The 21,574-nt window shown below is 44.3% G+C and overlaps 3 protein-coding genes across 7 annotated transcripts; 1 reads left to right on the plus strand and 2 right to left on the minus strand.

The window, feature by feature from the left end:
* On the minus strand, positions 2,528-4,891 carry LOC8082197 (pentatricopeptide repeat-containing protein At3g49240). Its single transcript, XM_002458055.2, has one exon. The coding sequence runs from the start codon at positions 4,775-4,777 to the stop codon at positions 2,777-2,779; it is 2,001 nt and encodes a 666-aa protein (XP_002458100.1). The 5' UTR covers positions 4,778-4,891; the 3' UTR covers positions 2,528-2,776.
* LOC110433321 (calcineurin B-like protein 5) lies at positions 6,763-11,021 on the plus strand. Of its 5 annotated transcripts, XM_021455168.1 has the most exons (11): positions 6,764-7,048; positions 7,216-7,371; positions 7,491-7,566; positions 7,672-7,859; positions 8,128-8,210; positions 8,309-8,368; positions 8,768-8,876; positions 8,963-9,015; positions 9,715-9,795; positions 9,914-10,026; positions 10,402-11,021. In XM_021455168.1, exons 4-11 carry the CDS (start codon positions 7,721-7,723, stop codon positions 10,469-10,471), a joined length of 708 nt encoding a protein of 235 aa, XP_021310843.1. In that variant the 5' UTR covers positions 6,764-7,048; positions 7,216-7,371; positions 7,491-7,566; positions 7,672-7,720; the 3' UTR covers positions 10,472-11,021. The 5 variants fall into 5 exon arrangements, with proteins under 5 accessions (XP_021310844.1, XP_021310843.1, XP_021310842.1 ...); XM_021455169.1 differs by lacking the exon at positions 7,216-7,371 and having other exon boundaries at positions 6,763-7,048; positions 7,491-7,547; XM_021455167.1 differs by lacking the exon at positions 7,216-7,371.
* LOC8082491 (F-box/FBD/LRR-repeat protein At1g13570) lies at positions 16,731-19,013 on the minus strand. Its single transcript, XM_002458056.2, has 3 exons — positions 17,789-19,013; positions 17,555-17,698; positions 16,731-17,391 (listed from the first exon to the last, which is right to left on the minus strand). The coding sequence occupies exons 1-3, from the start codon at positions 18,881-18,883 to the stop codon at positions 16,996-16,998; spliced, it is 1,635 nt and encodes a 544-aa protein (XP_002458101.1). The 5' UTR covers positions 18,884-19,013; the 3' UTR covers positions 16,731-16,995.

A 21,574-nucleotide genomic window follows, 5' to 3' on the forward strand; every position in this document is an offset into this window, starting at 1 on the left:
TTCAATATACTGCATGCAGAAATAAGTTTCATCAGCCTTCTGCCTAAGCAAAATGCACCAACAGTGAACAAGATCTTTTCATACCTATAACCACAGAGCTAATAATCAGTTAAAGACATTGTTAGATTTTAAAAAGGTCATGAAGAAGACTAAAGGAGAGCTAATGTACTCCCCAACCCAAGGAAGACAGATTCTGGACGACCTGCTCTTGATTTGGTTCTACTTCTCCATCACCAAAGATCAACAATCTCAACAAGATATTTTTCTCGGCCTCTTTCAGAGCCTATAATGTATATCTATGTGTGTAGCAAAAACTATGTAGTATGTACCTAGAAAAGTCAGAACTAATAACTTGGAACGGAGGGAGTAATTATTTGTTTCTTTCCATTGCTCAAATTAACTCGACATATTTTCATGGTAACAAAATTGTAAGTCCTTATCTAGTCATAAATTACAATTAGTAATGGAATCACGAGAAATTAGCATCAGGTGAGCATTGCTCCAATAAAATAGCCACAGAGGCATACTCAACAATGCAAACTCTCATAATGATAGTTTCCTTTTGCTTAGACACTCCAAAACACATCACTGAGAGCATTTGTTAACAAATGATTTCAGAGGGAAAAATAGGCACCACCTTCATTTTCACACTCATTTCCTTTCTTCGTTTATTACTCTTACCTTGAGAATCGACTGATGTTTGTCCCAGAGGCGTAGCCACAGCATCTTTGGCACTTGGCAGTTTCTCTTTTGCATGCTTCTCATAGATGGGCAAATTTGTAATCACCTGCTGTAAAGTCTATACAAATGTGCTCACAGTTAGCTCCCAACTCACCAAACGGTGGACACAGTCATATGTGTCATATGTCCCTAGAGTGTTACATCAACCATTGTATGCCAAACTGGCAGCCGCCTCATGTCTTCTAGTAAGATGTTCTGTGAGTAAGGTTAATGAACAGAGAGATAAAATAAAACTATTCTGCAACCTCATGTCCCTCGTTGGAGCAATAGTTGCACTAATGATATACCAGAACATATGATAGTCTCTATAGGCGCCATTTCACTTGTAACTGTAGAACACATTGATGCACTATCTTTAGCAGGTTATAGTGCTGAAGCACAAATGTGAAAGACAAGGACCAGAGCAATTTTTGCTGCATTTTAGCTAAAGGCATACCACACATAATGCATTTACAGTGCGCAAAAACAAATGACAACATTTCTTTAGGCTGCATATCTCACCAAAATTATGATGAAAAGTTTGATGGTTCCAACAGGCAAACAACAGTTTGTCAGATTTCCGCCGGGGCAGTTGTCGCTCTCTCTCTCTCTCTCTCTCTCTCTCTCTCTCTCTCTCTCTCTCTCTCTCACGCGCGATTTGGAAGATGAACAGGCAGAGTTATTGGTGCTGCAAAACTGGCAGCGTTTTCTGGTTTAATTTGCGGAATATAAAGCTTGATACACAGGCCATGAGGCCGAGATATGTGCGGCACGCTCGTGAGCACGATGCGCCATCTCACACCACTGGGACGTGCCGCGAGGGTCACGCGACGTTGCGCGTGCTCTATCTGAAACGCTATCTAAACTCTATCTGAAAACTGAAAGAACAGAAACAGCTAACCTACTGTACATCATACAGCAACAGACTTATAGGCTTACACAGTGCACTCAGTCTGTTGGGAATTTAAAATAAAATGCACACCTTTTGTTTTAAGTCAGTTATATCAAAGTGAAACCCCTATCTCATTTTAAGAATCTAGAGGGTTTCATGCTGATAGTCTGATACTTAAAGCTGTTATTGGTTAAGATGGGAAATCCTCTGAATCTGTCATGACTGGATTGAACTGTGGAAAGTTCACAGGACAATGTTGATGATTCAGCTGTATCTCTGAACTTAGGGTCAATTGCATGCAGCCTTTTCTTGCACATGCAGGACAAATTTTACTGAGTACAGAACATTTGTCGATTGATTCTTATCATAAACCCTATAGAACAAATGGACAAACTTCTCTAGCCACATGGTTGACCTCATAAACAAGTATTATAGACACTAATAAAAAAATTATAAAAGACACTTCTTGTTCAGGCCAGTCATATTGTTCAATTTTTACTTAATTTCAAGAAAATATTTACAATTTACTGCACATACACTATCCTCTGCATGCTTGCACCATAAAAATGCCAATTGAATGGACAAGTAATTGATGTTTTGGTTAATTTATCAGTGTGCTTCTTTCATTAGGATCATTTAGTTAAACCATAACTTAAAGCCAAAAGAACAGAACGAATGAGACACCAGTAGAATAGAGGGTTTACCTTTACACAGATTTTTTTTTCCTTTTGGTTTTAACTGATAGAATATGACAGGTTAAGTAACACTTTATGCTGAAATTTCGTAAACTGGATGTGTGTGAGAGGAGCGCAGGGTAACCTAGTATGAGCGAGGACAAGAACTACATGTACTACTTTTTAAGTAGTAGAGATATAGAAAGAGAGTAGAGAAGAGATAGAGATAGAGAATATAAAATAGTGAATTCATAGATCACAAGGATAAAGACAATTTATTAACTTATATTTTTCTCTTATCTAAGAAATGCTAGATGTCGTACACAAGATTGCATCAATGCAGCAAACGATCAGCACGACTTGAAACCATGCAAGTTCAAATAAAAGCACTGAGCCAACCTTCTCAGATAGCCTCTCTCAATCACATTATACTACTGAAATGGAACTAAAGATCATTCATGATAGAAAGAAACCTATAAAGATGACGAAGCTAAGAACACGATGAGGCTTCAGCAGGCTCTTGTTTTTTCTGCTCATCGCCTTCACTCTGTTCTCCAGAAACATCGCTGGTGTCACTGTTGGATTCCACAACCTCTGCCTCCTCAACGTTCAGTCCATCAACTGGTTCCTGTTTTTCTGCTTCCTTCTTGCGACCCAGCACTGCCTCAATAGCTGCTCGGCTAGCCCTGGCAGCCGCTTCTTCCTTAGCCTTTGCCTCAGCCTTCTTCCTCTCCTCTTCTTCTTTAGCAAGAGCCTCTGCTCTAGCCTTCTCTTCAGCTGCACGTGCAGCTGCCTCTGCTTTCTCCCTCTCAACATCTTCATACAACTTTGTCATTTCCCCATCTCTCCCCTCTTTTTCCAGTGCCTCCTCCAGAAGTGTTTTCATTTCATCACTAAAGACGACACTCTCGTCCAACAGAATACCTTTGGCTATCTTAATCGCATCATCCAGCCTTGCAGCAGCAACATATGCCTTCAACAGCAACTCATAGCTAGCAATGTTTGGTTTGACCTCCTTTTCAGGCATCATATCGAAGAACCCTTGTGCCTCGCTGAGCCTATCAACCTTCACTAAGCCACCTATGACTTTGTTAAATGCATTTGCGTTGGGCCTCAGGCCAGCATCAAGCATCTTGTTGAAGTAAGAAACTGCATCTTCCACCCTATCAACCTTAAAGCAAGACTCAATGAGCAAGACATAGGTGTACTCATCAGGTTTTACACCTCGCTCGCCCATCTCCTTGTACAATCCCTCAGCCTCCCCAACAAGTTCATTCTTCCCTAGCCAGTCAATCAGATTATTGTAGGACAGTGCATCTGGAGCACACCTCTTCTCGGCCATCTTCCCAAACACCTCAATCGCATCTTGAAACCTTTCAGCACGGCAGTATGCATCAACCATCACATTAAAACTCCCAAGGTTCACAGCAATCGTCCTGGGCGGGTCATGCTCCACGCACATTCTATCAAACAGCTTGAGTGCATCCTCCAACCTCCCATTCCTCCCGAGCGCATCAAGCACCATGTTGTAACTCGTGGCACCAAACCTCACCTTGGAGCCCTCTCCAAGAACCTCCGCATAGCAATCCATGGCCTCCTTCTCCATGCCCTTCAGAAAATACCCTTTCATTAGGTTCCCATACACCACACCATCAAGAATAGGCTCCCCGCCAAGCTTCTCCTTGAGCTCCTCATACAACGAAACTGCCTTGTCACCATCCCCAGCATTGACAAACCCGCCCATGATGAAGGCATAGACCTGGGTATCAGGGGCGATGAGGCCGCGCTCGAGCATGCCATCCTTGAGCTCTAGCGCCTGGTCCAGCTTCCCATTCTCGGCGAGGGAGCGCGCCAGGATGCGGTATGTGGTGGGGGAGGGGAGCACGGGAGAGTCGTCCTTGAGGAGGAGGCGGAAGTGCTCGAGCGCGACGTCGGGGCGGCGGCAGTCGCAGTAGGCCTGGAGGAGGAGGTTGTAGGTGGCGACGGTGGGCGCGACGGAGGCCTGCGTGACGAAGCGGTGGAGGGAGAGGAGGTCGGCGTAGCGGGCCTGGCGGAGCAGCGCGGCGAGGACGGCGTTGCAGGTGAAGACGGTGGGGCGGCAGTTGGAGTAGATGGAGTGGCGCGTGAGGAGCGCCGCCTCGTCGAGGTCGTTCTCGCGGATGAGGGTGAGGATTCGGCGGTGCAGGTCGAGGCGCTTCCCCGAGAGCACCGAGGCCGGCTCCGGGATCTTGGGCGCGTTGGGGTTCGACGCCGGGCGGGGAGCCCCCGGCGCGCGCTGCGGCGCGGGGCCTCGGGAGAGAGGGGGCTCCACGCGGAGGCGGCGCTTCCGGCGGCGGCGCTCGGCGGCGGCGTCCGCGGGGGCCTGCCCATCGTCGACTGGGGTGGGGGTCGGGGTCGACGTCGGGCTGGCGAGGCAGAGGAAGCGGGCCTGCGGCCGGAGGCGGAGGGGAAGGGGGAGGAGGCGAGAGAGGAGAGGCTTGGAGAGCGCCATGGCGGCGACGGAGCAGCGCGGAGGAGGGTTTAGCCAGGAATTTGTTCGGGGATATTTTTCGTTCCGCGAGAGGGAATGGGGAGGAGGGGAGGAACAGGAGCGGGCGAAGAAGATGGGACAGTGGGCCGAGATGGATTTTGTAGGGAGTTGCTCGCTTCCTTCCACACAGGCCCAAGATTTTAGAAATAGGCTGTGTAATCAGCTCAGTGCTCAAACATGTTTTTTTTTTTTTGCCCTGTTTAGATTGGAGATAAAAAAATTTAAGTGTCACACCGAACGTGTTGGAAAGATGTCGAGAGGGATTTTTAGAAACTAATAAAAAAACAAATTACTTAACTCTAGAAACTGCAAGACAAATCTATTAAATATAATTAATCTATCATTAGCACATGTGGATTACGGTAGCACTTAAGGCTAATCATGGACTAACTAGGCTTAAAAAATTTGTCTCACGATTTTCAACCAAAATTAGTTTATTTCTTATCTACATTTAATATTCCATGCATGTGTCCAAAGATTCGATGGGATGAATGAAAATTTTTTGGGTGAAGAACTAAACAGGGCCTTAATGCTTAGTCATGTTGCCATTGCATAGTGACACAGCGTGAAGGCGAAAATGGCTTCTTGGTTTTAATTAGGTTTGGCTCTTTTTTAGTTCAATTCGTATCTTATGTTTGTATCTGTTAGATGAACTCTGAGATCCATATTAAATGCTAGATATGTTTTAGTCTTATATGAGATTTTGATTAAATGTTAACTCAACTGGAATTGGTACTTTTATGTGTGTACCTGTTGTGAAAGTGTGGAATAAGCAAAAGGCATGTCACCCGCGCTGAGACGAAGCCGTGGCGTTTGATTGAGCAATTAAGCGAGCGGTTACGTAAGTTATTTTCGATGCATATCTTCTTTGTGTCACCTGTTGTCCACCACTTTGAGCAAGTATTTTTGTTACTTTTCTAAATTAAACTGTGCCTAAATTTACCTAAATTTCTAACAACGCTATGGTCAACCATAACCAGGTATCATTTTTCTATCATATAGGAGTACGAGCCCATTTGACAACGTTCTAGCTCTTTTAAAAACAATTCTACTTTCTTCACTTTTATTGATAAGCTGTAAATCCTAATACTTTCTTCCATAATATAAAATGGCTCAGACTCCTCTAACTTTGCAGGTAAAGCTCTTTTTCACACCAGTGTTTTGATAGAGCTTTTTCTAGACTACTTTTTGATGCCAAAGGACCCTAAATATCATCATGCATGTCATAAATACAACTAGATATTGTGATTTGCTTTGGCTGGCATGTTCGTTTTATTAAAATTTAGCTTATGCTAATGCTGATGCTAAAATGTTGTGAGAGAAAAATATTACTTCTTTGCTGAAAAGTACCGGTGAAGTTCATCATGATTTGTTAGGCCAGTCTCAATGGCCTGTTTCAATGCACTGTTTTCAAAATAAATTTGCTGACAGAGCATCAATGAAACGAACAATGAAACGACCTCCACAATGCATGAGTTTCACATTGATGTTTCCTAGGCTGGGCAAAGCATTTAATTACTGCAAAATGATTGGATCACATGCAAGATGGTGAAACGATTTAGTCCTCAGTGGGGATTTCATCCTGTTTCACCGCGTGGGAAACAACGCCAGCGGAGTTTCCCCATGGTGAAACTACTTCCTTCTCTCTCCTATTCGTTTCATGCAAAAAGTGCAGTTTTGCTGACATAGCGCTCTAATAAATGTGCATGACATCCTGGTGAAATCCCCACTGAGACTGGCCTTAGGTCATTCTGACCGCATTTGCAAACTAGCAAAAGGTTGCCTAAGGCCATAAATTAATTAAGCACTAACTGGTAGTTGACGAGCTGTCGCGGTGTAGCAAAAACAAACCGAAAAGAAGTGGAAAAAGCGCCATTATTGACTCCACGGCGGTTGAGCATCAACAAGTAATCAGCCGAGAAAACAAAGAATAAGCAGCATCTCGGCTTACGGCATCCAGCACGCACCCATTCTGTTTGTACGGACTGCCTCTGCAGTCAGCACAACCGAACAAATTAAATTAATTAACAATTAAATAAAAAGAAGCCAAAACGCTTAGGGATTCATGGTACTTTTCCTTTATTTTATTTTTTTTGTTGAAGTCAATTAGACGGACGCTATACGATACGGGTCGCGAACCAACAGACCAGGAGGAGCAGGAATACAGAAGACTGGAACAACGCCAGCGGCGCGCGGCCAGGGATTCCGCCTCTCGATCTCCCTCTCCGTCGGGTATGTTCTTCTTAGAACTCCTCCTGCCTTTCTTCCTTTCACTAGATTCCCGAGTCCCGCTTTGAGCGGAGATGGATTCATCCCAGTAGTGTTCTGGGTCCTCCTGTTTCTTGATTTCTTGCGGGAAATTTATACTGCTACGCGTTGGTCTTCATTTTGCTTATTAGGAGCTTAGTTAGGGGTTAAATCTTGTACCATCAAAACGAAGAAGATTCTTGCGCCGTGATATTGTCCATATGCACAAGTAACACCAGAAATTTTCCTCCTCCTTTCCAACAGTACGGAATGTTCATTTAAATCTCGAAACTGTAAGCTATATACAGGTTGGGACTCTGTACAACTGTCCCTGGCTCCCTGCAAGTTTGCAATCCTGCATTTGAATGCATCTGTACAGTTGAATTAGCAAGAACTGATTTTTACTTCACTTTTGAATTGAATGCAGAACTTAGGCATTACTGTGTACAGAATACGATCACAGGATTCTTGATATTGTGTTTTGGTAATAAGGTTCCCCTGAGGTGAAAATAACAATGTTTAAATACTTTTTACTAGTTTACTGTTGTTTCTCCTGAAGCTCATAAGGCCGTTGTCATATTTGTTTCAATTGAACTGTGCTCTTGCAGTCTTCTCGAAGTTTGCACTTTGCTTGATATTCCACTGGAGGCGCTGCCGATGGGCTGTCTGCAAACAAAGCACGCCAGTCGATCCCCGCACTTGCTGGATACACGGGAAGCGGTGGCCCTTGCTGCTGAAACATCTTGTGAGAAAGTGGATCTTCCAGATTTTGTTAATATTGCTACTGGAACACTGCGTGAGAATTGAATCCCGTCTTTCATAAGAAAGAGGAATCAATAGATTTCTTTCGGATTACTGCAATGTTTTTTTTCAAAGAATCAATAGTGCCATGTTTTCCTGCTTGCATTCATGCCTAGCTCCTTATCTTTTTCATAGTTTTTGGGTTAAACAAGCCTGACAAAAACACTGTGACATTGCTACTTCTCTAACTAACTCTGATTCTCATGTATTGTTGTGTACTTATGTTTTGGAACTACTTTGTTAAGCTCCGCCTATTGTTGCAGTTACAGTGAGTGAAGTTGAAGCACTACATGAGCTCTTCCGAAAAATAAGTAATTCAATTATCGAAGATAATCTAATTCACAAGGTAGTCTCCAAAGCATAATTTTGGATGGGTAACAAACTAACAATCTTGTGATAAATTAATTTAATATGTCTCCTTTTCCATTTTTTTCTTTTTTCCAGGAAGAATTCCACCTTGCTCTCTTTAGGAGCAAGAAGAAGCAAAATCTCTTTGTTGATAGGGTAAGAGTATGAATTATGTCAAGTTGTTAGTTTCAAAATGTTGCTCACGACTTCATTTATTGTAAAAAGAACAGCTTCTCTAACTCTGTTTCTCCCTAACGAATACCTGATGATTGTTTGTTGATGCCACTTTTTTTATTAATTGCATTTTTCAGTAAATGTAGCACCTACCTGTCAGCTCTGTAAAAGCATTTCTACTTCAGTGTCATAGTTGTAGCTTCTGTGCAGTTTTAAATCATGGATTGACAGATGTGATATACAAGGCTTCAAGTCTTCAACATGATGATGATGATTTATGCTTTAGTTCAAGAATAGATTCAGTGTGTTAGTTTTGTATAGCCTTAAATCAATTGTATGTCTATAAAATTTATTATAACAAAGCTCAAAAACAAATTGCAGGTATTTGACTTGTTTGATCAAAAACGAAATGGTGTAATTGAATTTGGCGAATTTGTTCGATCTCTTAGTGTGTTTCATCCAGATGCACCAGAAGAACAAAAGGTTGCATGTAAGAAAGTTATTCTACTGAGACTCAGAACCAGAAAGTTCTAGGTTTAATTTCTTTAGCTAATTATTTTTATTTGATTACTGCAGTTGCATTTAAGTTGTATGACTTAAGACAGACAGGCTTTATAGAACGGCATGAGGTAAGCATTGTTTTTCTTTTCATTAGTTACTTTCTGGCTTTGAGTGAATGAACGTAATGATGTACATTCTTTGTATCCCATTGCACTATGGCTGCATCCCAGATTCATTGTTATTGAATACTGAGATTAAGCGTTCATGTCAGAGAGGTTTTGTGTCTCCTTCCTTTTTCACTTGAAATCTGCAGTAAGCACACAACAATTGAGATCAATTACAAGAAATTGTATTTCTGCAGTGGGAAAATAATATAGAGATTGCAGCGGCCAGCAGGAAGGCATTCCTTAGCCAGATACATTATCAGCTGATTACTCCTTCTGAAACTACCTTAGTATATGCTCAGTGGCATCTGAAGTATTAAGTTACAAAAACTTGAGAAAGCTCATCTTTGAAAACTTATTTCAAATATATAATAGATCAGGATCAGATGGATAAACATTACTCAGTTGTATTTCTAAGTAATATATGGCCTGTAGAGAATTTCATTCTTGATAGATGACTATGATGTAATACCAATTAATTGCTGTTTATTGTTCTCTTTGTTTTGAAATGTCAATAGATAAACTGGTTGTCTTAGCTGGACATTTTGTGAATGGTCTTTTGACCATTTATCCCTTTACTCATGTCTGTTGCAGTGAGCATGTCAGTTATGCCTAAAATATGATTATTAGGAATATTTCTCACTATCCTCAGTTACATTGCAGTTAAAGGAGATGGTGTTGGCTCTGCTGGATGAATCAGATTTGGATATTGCGAGCGATGCTGTCGAGATGATTGTTGATAGGGTAAGAAAATATTTCATCCATGTGTTCCTCTGTGTTGCGGTGTCCTAAACCCCAAGAATACAAAGCAAATATATCAATTTTGAGTGGTGCTGAATCTTTTGATGTTGGTTGTTGATAGACATTTGATCAGGCTGACACAAAAGGTGATGGGAAGATAGATCAAGAAGAATGGACTGCATATGCTAAAGATAATCCATATGTGCTGAGGAATATGACCCTTCCCTACCTCAAGTAAGTATGCATGAGTTTTCGTAATATTTCTCAATGGTATATTAGCAGGACCTTGATCAATAGAGTTGCCCTGTTATTTGACATTTTTTAAAAAAGAATATAAATGTGACCATAGAAGTCTATTAGGGTTGCATCAGTTTTTTTTTTTTTGGTGGTGGGAGAATGTCTTTCTTTGTTTTACATCTAATTTGTGCCCTGTGGGTCGCATTTGCACGACTAGCTGTTATGTTTCGTAAATGGAAGTAATTCAGACTTGGCCTTCATTTTTGGGTGGCCATGTGCTTGACTGATTTTATAAATGCCCTACCTTTTTCGATGAAACTATGAATAGCCTTCTTTGACTTACTATTACTATTGGTTGCTCATATTCCTCAGGGACATTACTATGGTATTCCCAAGCTTTGTGATGCACTCAGAAATCAGCGAAACAGACATGGCTGTCTAACCTGAAAAGTAACTGCAAACTTGCAACGTCTCTGTACATCCTGATCTATATTTTAATGATGAAAGGGCGCACTTGAATCTTTTCATCAAGAAAAGGTTTGCAACGCTTCTCCCGTGAATAGAAACTGTGACTGGTGTAAATGGTGGAAATAGGAAACGTGTTTTGTTATCTTACCAACAAGCAAAAGAGCAATGTAGCATCTAACTAAGGCATTACTGACCAAGCGTACAATCACACGGCAATTTGTCCATTGTTGGCTGATCTTTCTATTATTTCCGCTTTTAAGTTGGACAATGCTTTTTCTTTTCTTTTTGATGAGATGGGTGTTGAACAAGGGTTAGGAAGCTGCAGCCTTGTAGATCAAGTACTGCAATTGAATTCATGATCATCCAAACAAAAAGGGTGTACCACAAATTGATGTTTACCTGTTCTCTGACGAAAAAAGGGGTTATTGCTCTATGAGAATAAGCTAATATATGATTCTTTCAATTAAACATTATGTAACATTGCTGCAATATCTGTGGGTTTTTTATTTACCTTTTTTTGTAAATAAATGCCCATAAGAGCAGAAATTTGTCAATTCTCAGGTGCAATAACTTCAGATATTCATACGGATCCATGTATCATAAATTTCTCCAATTCCAGAGTGTGAATCAATTACACAAAACTGTGCTGTTTTGTTTTAGGCAGACAATTTTGCAGGCATGTAAACCTCCAATACAAAAATATTAGAAAGGAAAAATACTTATGACATGAATCTGTTCCCATGCAATAGTCAGGGATTCTTGATGTGTGTAGCTAGAAGAACCTGTTCTTCATGAATACTCGGACTCAAGGACAAACAATTATCTGCTACTATCATATAATATTCATCTCTATTTGGTGATAAATAAACTGTCTTAAAATAGAAAGCACAGCAAGTTCAGAGTTTGTGCGAAGGTGACAGCAATACAACTTTCTTCCTGGTGCATGCTTCTGGGCTCATGAGGAGGAATGCAACAAGAAGCATAGAGGTTGACGGTGTTCAGGCAACAAACCACAATGGCAAAGTACTGGCTCTGACCAGATACTTCAGGACAATAACTGGGGTGCCAGGAACTTCAGTGTGGCAATTTGATTGTGCAAGACTATACCAGGGGCGTCTAGCTAGCACCTGATGTCTCGCTCACAGCATCTTTCTCGGAGCAGGAAGCAATAACGGCTGTGAAGAAGATGAACCAACCGACGCAGCGCTCTAGGTCCGAATGGTTTCGGCCCAGGCTTCTATAAAGCAGCCTGGCAGACAGTCTGCACAGCCAGATATTATGGGATTCCTAGATGCTTTCCCCCGTGAAGATGTTCAGTTGGAGCGTCCTCACATGGTGTTGCTGCCAAAGAAGCCAGGAGCAAATGAGGTCTCGGCTTTCAGGCCGATCTGTCTTCAGAATTGTTGTGTGAAGATACTGTCCAAGATCTTAACAACAAGGCTGCAGACACAGACACAACAACCTTCTGGATCTCGACTAGACAGGTTTCATTTCATTAAAGGGCTCTCAATCACAGAAAATTTCGTCTATGCAATGGAGCTCATCCAGTGTTGTCACAGGCGGAAAACACCAACGCTCGTCGTCAAATTGGCCGGCATCCAGCTTGGATGCTGCTTCTTGATCAGCGCCCGCGATGCCAGCGACGTGCGGTGCGGGCATGCCATGGAAGTCCCTGAGATGATGTTGTAGTTCACTCTCCTCCCGTCGGGGACGGGGACTCCGAGGTGATCCGCTAGTGGTGCGTCGCCTACGGCCCCGTTCCCGAGCGTGTGGTGCGCCGGGTCCACGGTGGTCATCCAAGGCGCCGAGTTGCTTACTGTAGATGCCCGCGGGGCGCGGGCCTCCTCCATTGCCGCCGCCGAGGATGACGAAGACGCCTTTGCGGGCGCTCGGCACCGAACGTGGAGATATTTGCAATCTCGTCATCGTGGAAGGGTATGGGAGTAAGGTTTGCCAGGGACATGGAAATGATGTCGACGCCGACCCAGGATACCCTCAAGACTGGGCCGAATTCTCCTAGCGAAAAGTTAAAAACTATTCCCTCCGTTCTATTAAAACTGTCATTTTTAACTTTTAGAATTCTTATTTGACCGTTCCTCTAATTTTAATTTTTTTTATACAAATAGTAAAATAAATAAATATTGTTAAATTATTTTTATAGACAAAACAATTCATAACAAAATAAATAATATTATATAAAAAATTTAAATAAGACGAACGGTCAAGTCTCAAAATAAAAAACGATACTTTCAATAGGTTAGAGGGAGTACACCGTAATCTTTATATATGTGGTCCTACGGCCTGCGCATAGATGAATCTTAGTATTTCACACTCATTTCTTTGTCTAACGATGAGCAATACACCATCAAATGAGGCAGGCATCTTGTGGCCATGGCGTAGGGATGGGTTCATCAACTGATAGGCGTTGGTGGTCGCCTACTCATAGGACAACGACACAATGAGGCACTAGCAGACAACGGGCACCTGCTACGGGCGGCGACGTGAGTGAGCGAGCATCAAAGCGAGAAGGTTGAGATTAAGACTAGGACGAAACAATGAGAGAGGCGTCAGTTCCTTATCTATCTGGGCTGGTTGCTAACTTGAAAGTTGTTAGAATAAACTCTGATAAAATGATAACTATTATTTTTTTGAAACAAATGATAACTATTATTAAAATGTACTTAGATTATATAGATCATGACTAGGCCCTAGTGGTCTTAGGCCCTGAGATCCGCCGATGGTCGACGCCGTCCTTCACCGCAGCGTCCACCGACCACCGCCGCTACGATGTCCGCATTCTGGCATTCTCCTTTTGTCGTCGCGTCGCATGCCTTGTACTACATGGCGATCCTCACCCTGGGTGCCATTCCCCACGCTTCTACCCTGGGAGAACGTGTAGAGGCTGGCGTTCTGGACCTCAGAGCCGGCGGCCGTCGAGGCCACGTGCGTGCCGGCCGTGTCCGTTCTTGTCCCTCGTGGACTGTACAGTCGAGGCCAGGTACGTGCTGCTCGCGCTCCCCGCCATGGCGTCCGCGGCAGCGTGGAAGGCCTTGGCGCCGGGAGGTGAGTCCGCCTATGGGTGCAACGCTATGGCTCTTGTTGACTGTCATAAAAAGTACAGCGTATAAGCGAACTAAGGCCTTGTTTAGATACACCCAAAAACTCAAAGCTTTACAAGATTTCCCATCACATCGAATCTTGCGACACATGCATGAAGCATTAAATATAGATAAAAAAGATAACTAATTGCATAGTTTACCTGTAAATCACGAGACGAATCTTTTAAGCCTAGTTGCTCTATAATTGGATAATGTTTGTCAAATAAAAACGAAAGTACTACAGTGTCAAAATCCAAAAAAATTTTGGATGGCCTAAGTCGATGTTTGGTACGGTGACAGCTCCATGGCCGACAGATTCCTGAACTATAATAGGATGTGTTGCCCAGACCACATCTCCCAGCGTCACTGCAGGACCTTCGTTTCGTGCTGCTTTAGGGTCCGTTTGGTTGGGCTTTTGAACCTGCTTTTGCTTTTGTAAAAGCCAAAAGCCAACCAAAGGGCCCAAAAGCCACAAGTGCTTTTGCCCAAAAGCAGCTTTTCTCGTACTACAAATCCAAAAGAACCTCACCCCCTGCTTTCACTGACTTTTGGGATCCGTTCAGTTTTTTTTTCCAAAAGCCACAAGTGACCAACCAAATGACTTTTGGGTTTCTCAAAGCCCACATCCCACAGCAGCTTTTCAAAAGCTCAAAGCTTACAGTAGCTTTTCCAAAAGTCACAGCCCAACCAAACACACCCTTAATTTGCTCTTGGGCTCTTGGCACATCCGGAGATGGCGTAATACCCTCACCTTCAGAAATGAGCAAATGACGCTGAATGGTGCTGTCTGCTTGCAAATCGAAGCCCATTTGGGGAGCTAGACTATAAGTCCAAAGACAGACATATTGCAAATACCTGGTGCTCCATTCTTGCTAACGCAATGTAATAGCATCCTACTGGTTTTTTTTTCCCCAGTTCAGCTTCTTCAGACGACAATAGTTCAAACTGAGTAAATAAAACCCTTATACTGGCTTCCAATATGCATATGACAAATTCAAGAATGAAAAAAAAAATCTCTTGAATTTTGAAATGAACGAGGCCACTTCCACCACATTCCTACTGCGGCATCCATCCAGATGTGAAGCAGGGAAGAAAAAAGACAGTGATATTAGTTTGTGATATGAACTATAAACTTCCATTCACATAGTATCAATTATTTTGGCTATTATGTGTATAGTTAGATTCATCATTCTCAGCCTGTTTGCTTGAGCTTATCACTCGAATTTGCTAGCCATTCAGGCGTTACATCACGTTCATCATTCTGACAAGCATGAACTTTTGGAAAAAAATGAGAGAATATTAAACGAAAGGACTCTAGAAATTACAGTACAGTGAACTGAAGAAATGTTTCATATTATATATTTATAACTATTATAACTGGAGCATCAAAGCTAAATTCCGGCAATATCAATTGTGTTTTGTATATGAATAATTGATTTCAAACACAGAAATTATAAAGCCAAAGCGACATTCTACAATAAAATCTATGTTCTTTCTGTTCAAGCTATGAATAATCCTAGATGACAATAAATCATGCGCACAGACATCCTTATAACTGCCACTACTGTGAGCATATTCTTCTCTTCTCCCCAAGCACCACTCTTCAAATAAGACATGCTAACTTAATTGGCGAAGCATAAAAAAAAAGTACTGACATTGAATCAAAATCAATCAAGAAGTAATTAATAGAACTTTGGAAAAGCTGTTAGTGGAACGACATGACCATGTCAGCTCCTGCTACATAGAGCCAATAATCCTATGTCAAATCTCAACCCATTAAACAGGAACATACCGAATTATTATATTAGAGCAGATAGGGTGACAAGGAAAACAGAATTCAAAAGGGATGATGTATAACTGATCAATTCACCATTTGTTTTTCCTGCACTAAATTAGTGTGCTAGAGCAATGCAGTAAATATCAAATCATTTTTTTCATGCAAAACAAATTACTAAGAAATTTTCCACTTCACACACTCTTTTCCATCAACGTAATTAACTCTTTGTGACTGTCCACAAATGTCCCAATTTTCCTTCTTGCTATTAAGAACCATTTAAGCTTAAGAAACAACTAAAAATTGGATATGTAATACAAAGAAACAATTAAGTTAACATCTTGATGCTCTGATCTTACTACTAATTATCGCTAGTACCACCAAAGTCCCCCAGCAATCTCAATAATATATATGAGCATACAAAGTAGTTTATGAAATCAATTAATAAATGTTCAAACAAAACAATAAAATTGCTATACTACATCCTATCCTGCAATTCCAACAAGTCTACAGTTAAAATGAAGAGACCACTCAGACCAGCCGTCCAAGAAAATCATGTTACCATGACCAAAACATCGAAATTTTGCTAGACAAGCAAGCAGTAAATGGATCCCATAGCTCCTACCTGAGCTATCAGGTAATAGAGCATCAAATGAGCAACGAACCAACCATAATCTGTTCCACTTCCTGCTCAAGAATCAGTATACCACATACAGAAATGGTCAAAATTTATATACTAAGCTCTAAAATGCTATCAACTTTTAAGAGGTGTTCAAGCTTTTCAATCAAATATGTGGTAAGTTTCCCTATGCATGCTACATTCTCCTATTTAAATACCAGGAGAAATTTATAACTCATTGAGTGCAACCACATCTTAACATCAATTAACAAATTATTCTTGATGTATCCACTTGTGATATCATCTTCACCATTCAAATGAATGGGCAAAGTTGGTAAGCTATAATATGCAAATGAAAAATAAGAAATTGGCAATCAGAGGCCTGAAATTACTACCAAGTAAAACCTATAGTGCAAAGAAAAACAAAAGAAATGTTTTTGTTACAAAGGAAACAAGATTTGAGTCACGCGATAAACTACCCAACAGAACCTGACTTGTGCAAACAGAGTAAAACAACAGCACTTTACAAAGATTAAGGTTCAACACAAAAGTTTCACTGCACTATTTCATACAAACTCATGGAGTATTAGTGAAATATGCAACACAGATAGAAATGTATGAATGCATTTCATGAACTAGCTAATTGGTCAAATCGATAGCAAAAGAACTACCTGGAACTGCCATCCGTAGTTCTAAACAAATAGCAGTTTCAGATAGATTGCACGCATACAAGTACTTCATAGGCAAAAGTGACCAAATCAACATACAGAAAAGGTACTTGGCAAACTCAAAATAATAGTTTGTCTCAACAGAAGCATAACTCAGAATTAGATGCAATAAACTTGCTTTCAGGCACCCATGTCTAAGTTTCTCCCCATGCTGAATTCACTAAAACCTCTTGAATAAGTAGAATAAAAGTCATAAAATCCCTAGCCAAATTATGAATGTGCAGTAACAAAGCATCAACAGCAGCATCAGGAACATGAAAGTGGAATGTTGTCCGAGGATCAAAGTGGAATGTTGTCCGAGAAGAAGGGGTCATCTATTGACATGTCGATGGCATTTTGGAAGATCTGGCTACCATTGATTTCGGCAAGGATAACATCAGCACTGCTTCCACCTCTTGATGATCTCTTGCTCTCAACAAAAGATGCTTCCTTGCTCTCAAAAGAAGCTAAGACCAAGTCCATCGCCACCTTGTTATTAGGTGAGGGGCAAAGGCCCACAGCCCTGAGTGCTTTCCCCTCTCTGATCATGTACTGCAGGAACCCGATCTCGTTTGTCTGCACCAGGCACCCATAAACATTGAGAGTGTTCAGACGCAACCGAAGGCACTCGCAAGAATCCAGGGATTCCCAGAACTCTAGACCATGGGCACTGCTAGGGGGCTTGGATGGAATGGCCTGGAATAGAGCAGAAGAGATGTTAACACATTTTGAATCAAAAACAGCAAATCAAGTACCACTGATCACAGAATGAGCTGGTATCTTATATTATATAAATTCTAGATTGCAGAATAAAGTACTAGAACAAGATGCCATCTATGTAACTTGGTGTCAACATTACCAGGACATGCAGCTTCTCCAGGTGAGGAAAGCATTTGAGTAGGGTGGGCAACATTTTGGCCTCCTGGTTGCATGCAAACTGAAGAGTCACAGCGAGTATTTTCAAGCTCGGAACCATGGCCCTGGCCCCCACGTTCATCCCGGCCTGCCATTTAAGTAACACAACATTATACAATGTTCCACTTGATGAATGACACGAGTGCAGAACACATGAGTCACAATCAAACAAAGATACCCTGATTGCAGTGCCACCAATCTCCAGCTTATGTAAGTTGAGGTTGAGGAAGCCGAGCACTTGCAGCCTAGGTGCGCTAACAATCTTGATGGACCTCCTTGTTTCAATGGTGTGGAAGATCATCCGCTCGAGGCAGGGAGCGTCTTCAACAGAGACCTCACGGAGGGTGGATTGCCAATCCACCGCAACACGGAGGCTGGGGGACACGATGCGGAGGCGTGACGGTGCGCCGTAGGACATGACGATGGAGAAGATCTCGAGCTTCGGGCAGTGCGCGAGCAGGGTGTCCAAATCTTTGTCGCGGACAACGCAGTGGAAGAGGCCAAGCTCGCGGAGCTCGTGAAACACGGAGGGGCGAGCTGCGGTGATCTCCGGGAAGTGCCACACGCCGAGGTAGAGGCGCTCGAGGGAGGCGCAGCGGAGGATGTCCACAGGGAGCGGCATGTTGAGCGGCCACGGGCGGTTGAAGAGGATGAGGTCCTTGACGTCCTTGTCGGCGAGGTCCGCGACCAGGCGCTGTAGCGGGTACTCGTTGGCGTGGAAGGAGACGCGGGTGACGCGCACGGCGCGGACGGGGCCAGGGTGCGCGGCGACGCAGCGCGACACGGCGCGCATGATGGGGATGTCGGAGTGCCGGTCGGCGCCGAAGAAGTGGGCGTCGTCGACGAGGAGCGGGGTGGCGGCCCAGACGCCGCCCCAGCGCGTGGAGAGGACGGCGGTGCGCGCGGCCTCCTTGGTGGTGAGGCGCGAGATGATGTTGGAGAGGAGCGCGTCCGGGAGGTGGCTGATGTGGTCCTCGCCGTCGCCGACCGCCGCCGGATGGAACGCGGCGGCGGGGTCCGCGCCGACGCCGCCCGAGGCCTCCGAGGAGTCGGAGGAGGTGAGGGAGAAGCGCTCGTGTTCGGAGTCGGAGTCGGAGTCGTCGCCGGCGACCTCGGGGGCGGGGACGAAGGGTCGCGGCAGGAGGGAGATGAGGGAGGCGAAGATGTAGTCGATGCGCTCCTGCGCTGTCGGGCCCTCCATGGACGTGAAGAACTGCTGTGCCTGGGCGTACGTCATGGGGCCTTCGTGTTCGCCGCCGCCGTCGGCGTCCATGGCGGCGATCGGAGTAGGGTTTGACGTTGGGGAATGGGGGTTTGGGAAGGGAGACGGTAGCGAGAGCACGCTTGCGGAGAGGGGCTGCTGGACCGGTGCCACTGTCCAGAGTCCACCGAGGCACCGACGAGTGTATAGGCTTTTTTTCTTGGGATTTTTGGACTCAAGTGATTACAATTCTTCTAGTACGAAGAAACGTCATTATAATTCATCTATTTGATATCTGTCATTATAATTTCAAGTCTTCTTCGTCTATGCTATTTTCTACGCCTGCAGTGTATAAGGCCCCATTGTCAGTCACGTATTGTACTAAGATACATACAGGCGTCAAGTTCTCGTCTCGTCCGTTAGGCCGACAACGGACGCCTCACCACGCCCGCGCCCCCGTGCCTCAGACCTTCGCCTCGCCACGGACCTCTCGATGCTGCACGCCGTGGACATCTGCTCTCGGAGCTGCTCGCCGCGTCGCTTGGCCGTTTAAATGGCGACCGCCTTGGGGTTAGCCAGCGCGACGCCGTGGATGACTGCGCGGATCCACCACAGACACTACCACCACCACCCCGATGTCGGGCGCGCACGTGCGCGGCGCACTCCGTGGCGTCGATGAGCTAGAAGAAGAACGACGCTCACCTCTCCCGTGCTGGTGCCTGCCCGTGGGGACCGAAGATGGAGTGGCGGCGCGCGGCCGCGGTGGCCTACGCGTGAGCGTGGCGAGGCCGTGCACCACCACCATGGCGCGCGAGCACGGAGCAGCCGCGCTTCCTCGCGGTGGCCTGCCGCAACGGAGGAGCACGTCGGGCACGGTGGACACGCACGCCATGCCCTGTTCATGGCCAGCAAGCCAGCCGTCGTGATGCCGAACACGGTCGGTGGACATGCTCCCGAACATGGAGCCGCAGGGCCCTGCAGCGAACGTGGCCGAGGCTCTCGGCCACAACGACTCGCCCATGGCAGCACCGGCTGTGGCACTTCCCTGACCGGCTGACCCCCGTTGCGCACAGCAGCTAGGAGAGCTCGCTGTCGGTGTCGAGCACCTTAGTGACGTTCTGCGGCTTTGAGCAAGGGGAATATAGCATGATGACAGTTTGGGCATGCACATCAATTAAACATGTGGCAATATCATGTATTACCAATGCATCCATGAATCAGTAAGCAGTAGTGGAGGTTCTTCGCCTTTACTAGGTTCGCAGACTTTGCATAAATTGAGATGACGCTTGCCATTGTTACATAATCTACATGCACTAATTCTGCAATCATTTGCTTAAACAGCTGACAGTACATGCGTCATTGTCACAGCATTAGGCTGCGCTCGGGCGGTTGCCTGCTTTGCTCGGCCGCGTGCTCCGCCTCTTGGAGGGCGGCGAGCCGTACGAGCTGGCCAACCCCACGCACGGTGGCCACCATCTGCATGCGAAGAGGCATTGCGCCCGCAGCAGCCGGAGCAACGCCGAGAGCAGAGGTCCGCATCAAGGCGAAGCAGGTCCGGGGCACAAAGATGCGAGTGCGGCGAGGAGAGGCGTCTGTGGGTGGGTCGGTCTGACAGAGGAGACGAAGACTCGACGTCCATATACATGGCGGACAATGGGCCCATGTATATTGTAGGCGTAGAAAATGGCATAGATGAGGAGCATTGCAATTATAATGGCAGATGTCCAAATAGGTGAACTGCAGTGGCGTTTTTCCAAACTCAAAAAACTGTAATGGCCTAGATAAAAAAAAACTCTTTTTCTTTTTTCTTTAGAACGACGACGAGTGCATAGTTGGGCAATTGGCCCAACGGATTGTCTGGCATGGGCCTGTTGGGACATGTGCCCAAGCACGGCTCTACACTACTGGACTGTCTCCAACGATACCAAAGGCCCATTCTATAATTAAGGAGTTGGAGAAGTTTAGGCGATGGTGTATATCACAAGAGCACGTAAACCGAGAACATTTGCTGCGGTATAAGCTCGAACGCGTACAAGACCAACTAAACATCTATTGGAAGCAAAGAGCTCATACTACTTGGTTGTTAAAAGGAGACCGGAATACAAAGTTCTTTCATGCCTATGCCTCAAGACGGAAAATGAATAATACGATTACAAAATTGAAGGAGGAAGATGGTGGTGTGGTGGCGGGGGAGAGGCTGAGGAATTTTATTGCTAAGCACTTCCAAAATATTTTTGTCTAATGCAGGTGGTCATTCTAAGGAGGTATTAAATTGTGTACAACCATGTCTCACAAGAAATGAATGATTTCCTTCTCTCTCCTTTCATTGGAGAGGAAGTGTGGGTAGCACTTGAGAGTATAGGAGATCTGAAGGCACCAGGACCAGATGGGATGCCATCTATTTTTTGTAAGAAATTCTGGCCTCTTGTTGGTGACCGTGTTAAATCAAAGGTGCTAAAAGTCCTCAATGGAGGAGTCACACCACAAGGGTGAAATGATACTATGATTGTGCTCATCCCTAAGGTTAGAAATCCAGAGAAGATAACTGATTTCGGCCGATTAGCTTGTGCAATGTGTTGTACAAGTTAATTTCCAAGGTGCTAGCAAGCAGGCTTAAGAAGATCCTCCCAGATATTATCTCACTTACCCAAAGTGTGTAACAGCTGCTGAACCGGACAAGGAGTAGAGGGGGCAAGACAGGCTGGAGGCGTCTTCCACTCTAGAGAAACATAGTTATCATTTACGTTTTCGTTTGTCAGTATG

Source organism: Sorghum bicolor, chromosome 3 (genome assembly GCF_000003195.3).
Source record: "Sorghum bicolor cultivar BTx623 chromosome 3, Sorghum_bicolor_NCBIv3, whole genome shotgun sequence".
NCBI lineage: Eukaryota > Viridiplantae > Streptophyta > Magnoliopsida > Poales > Poaceae > Sorghum > Sorghum bicolor.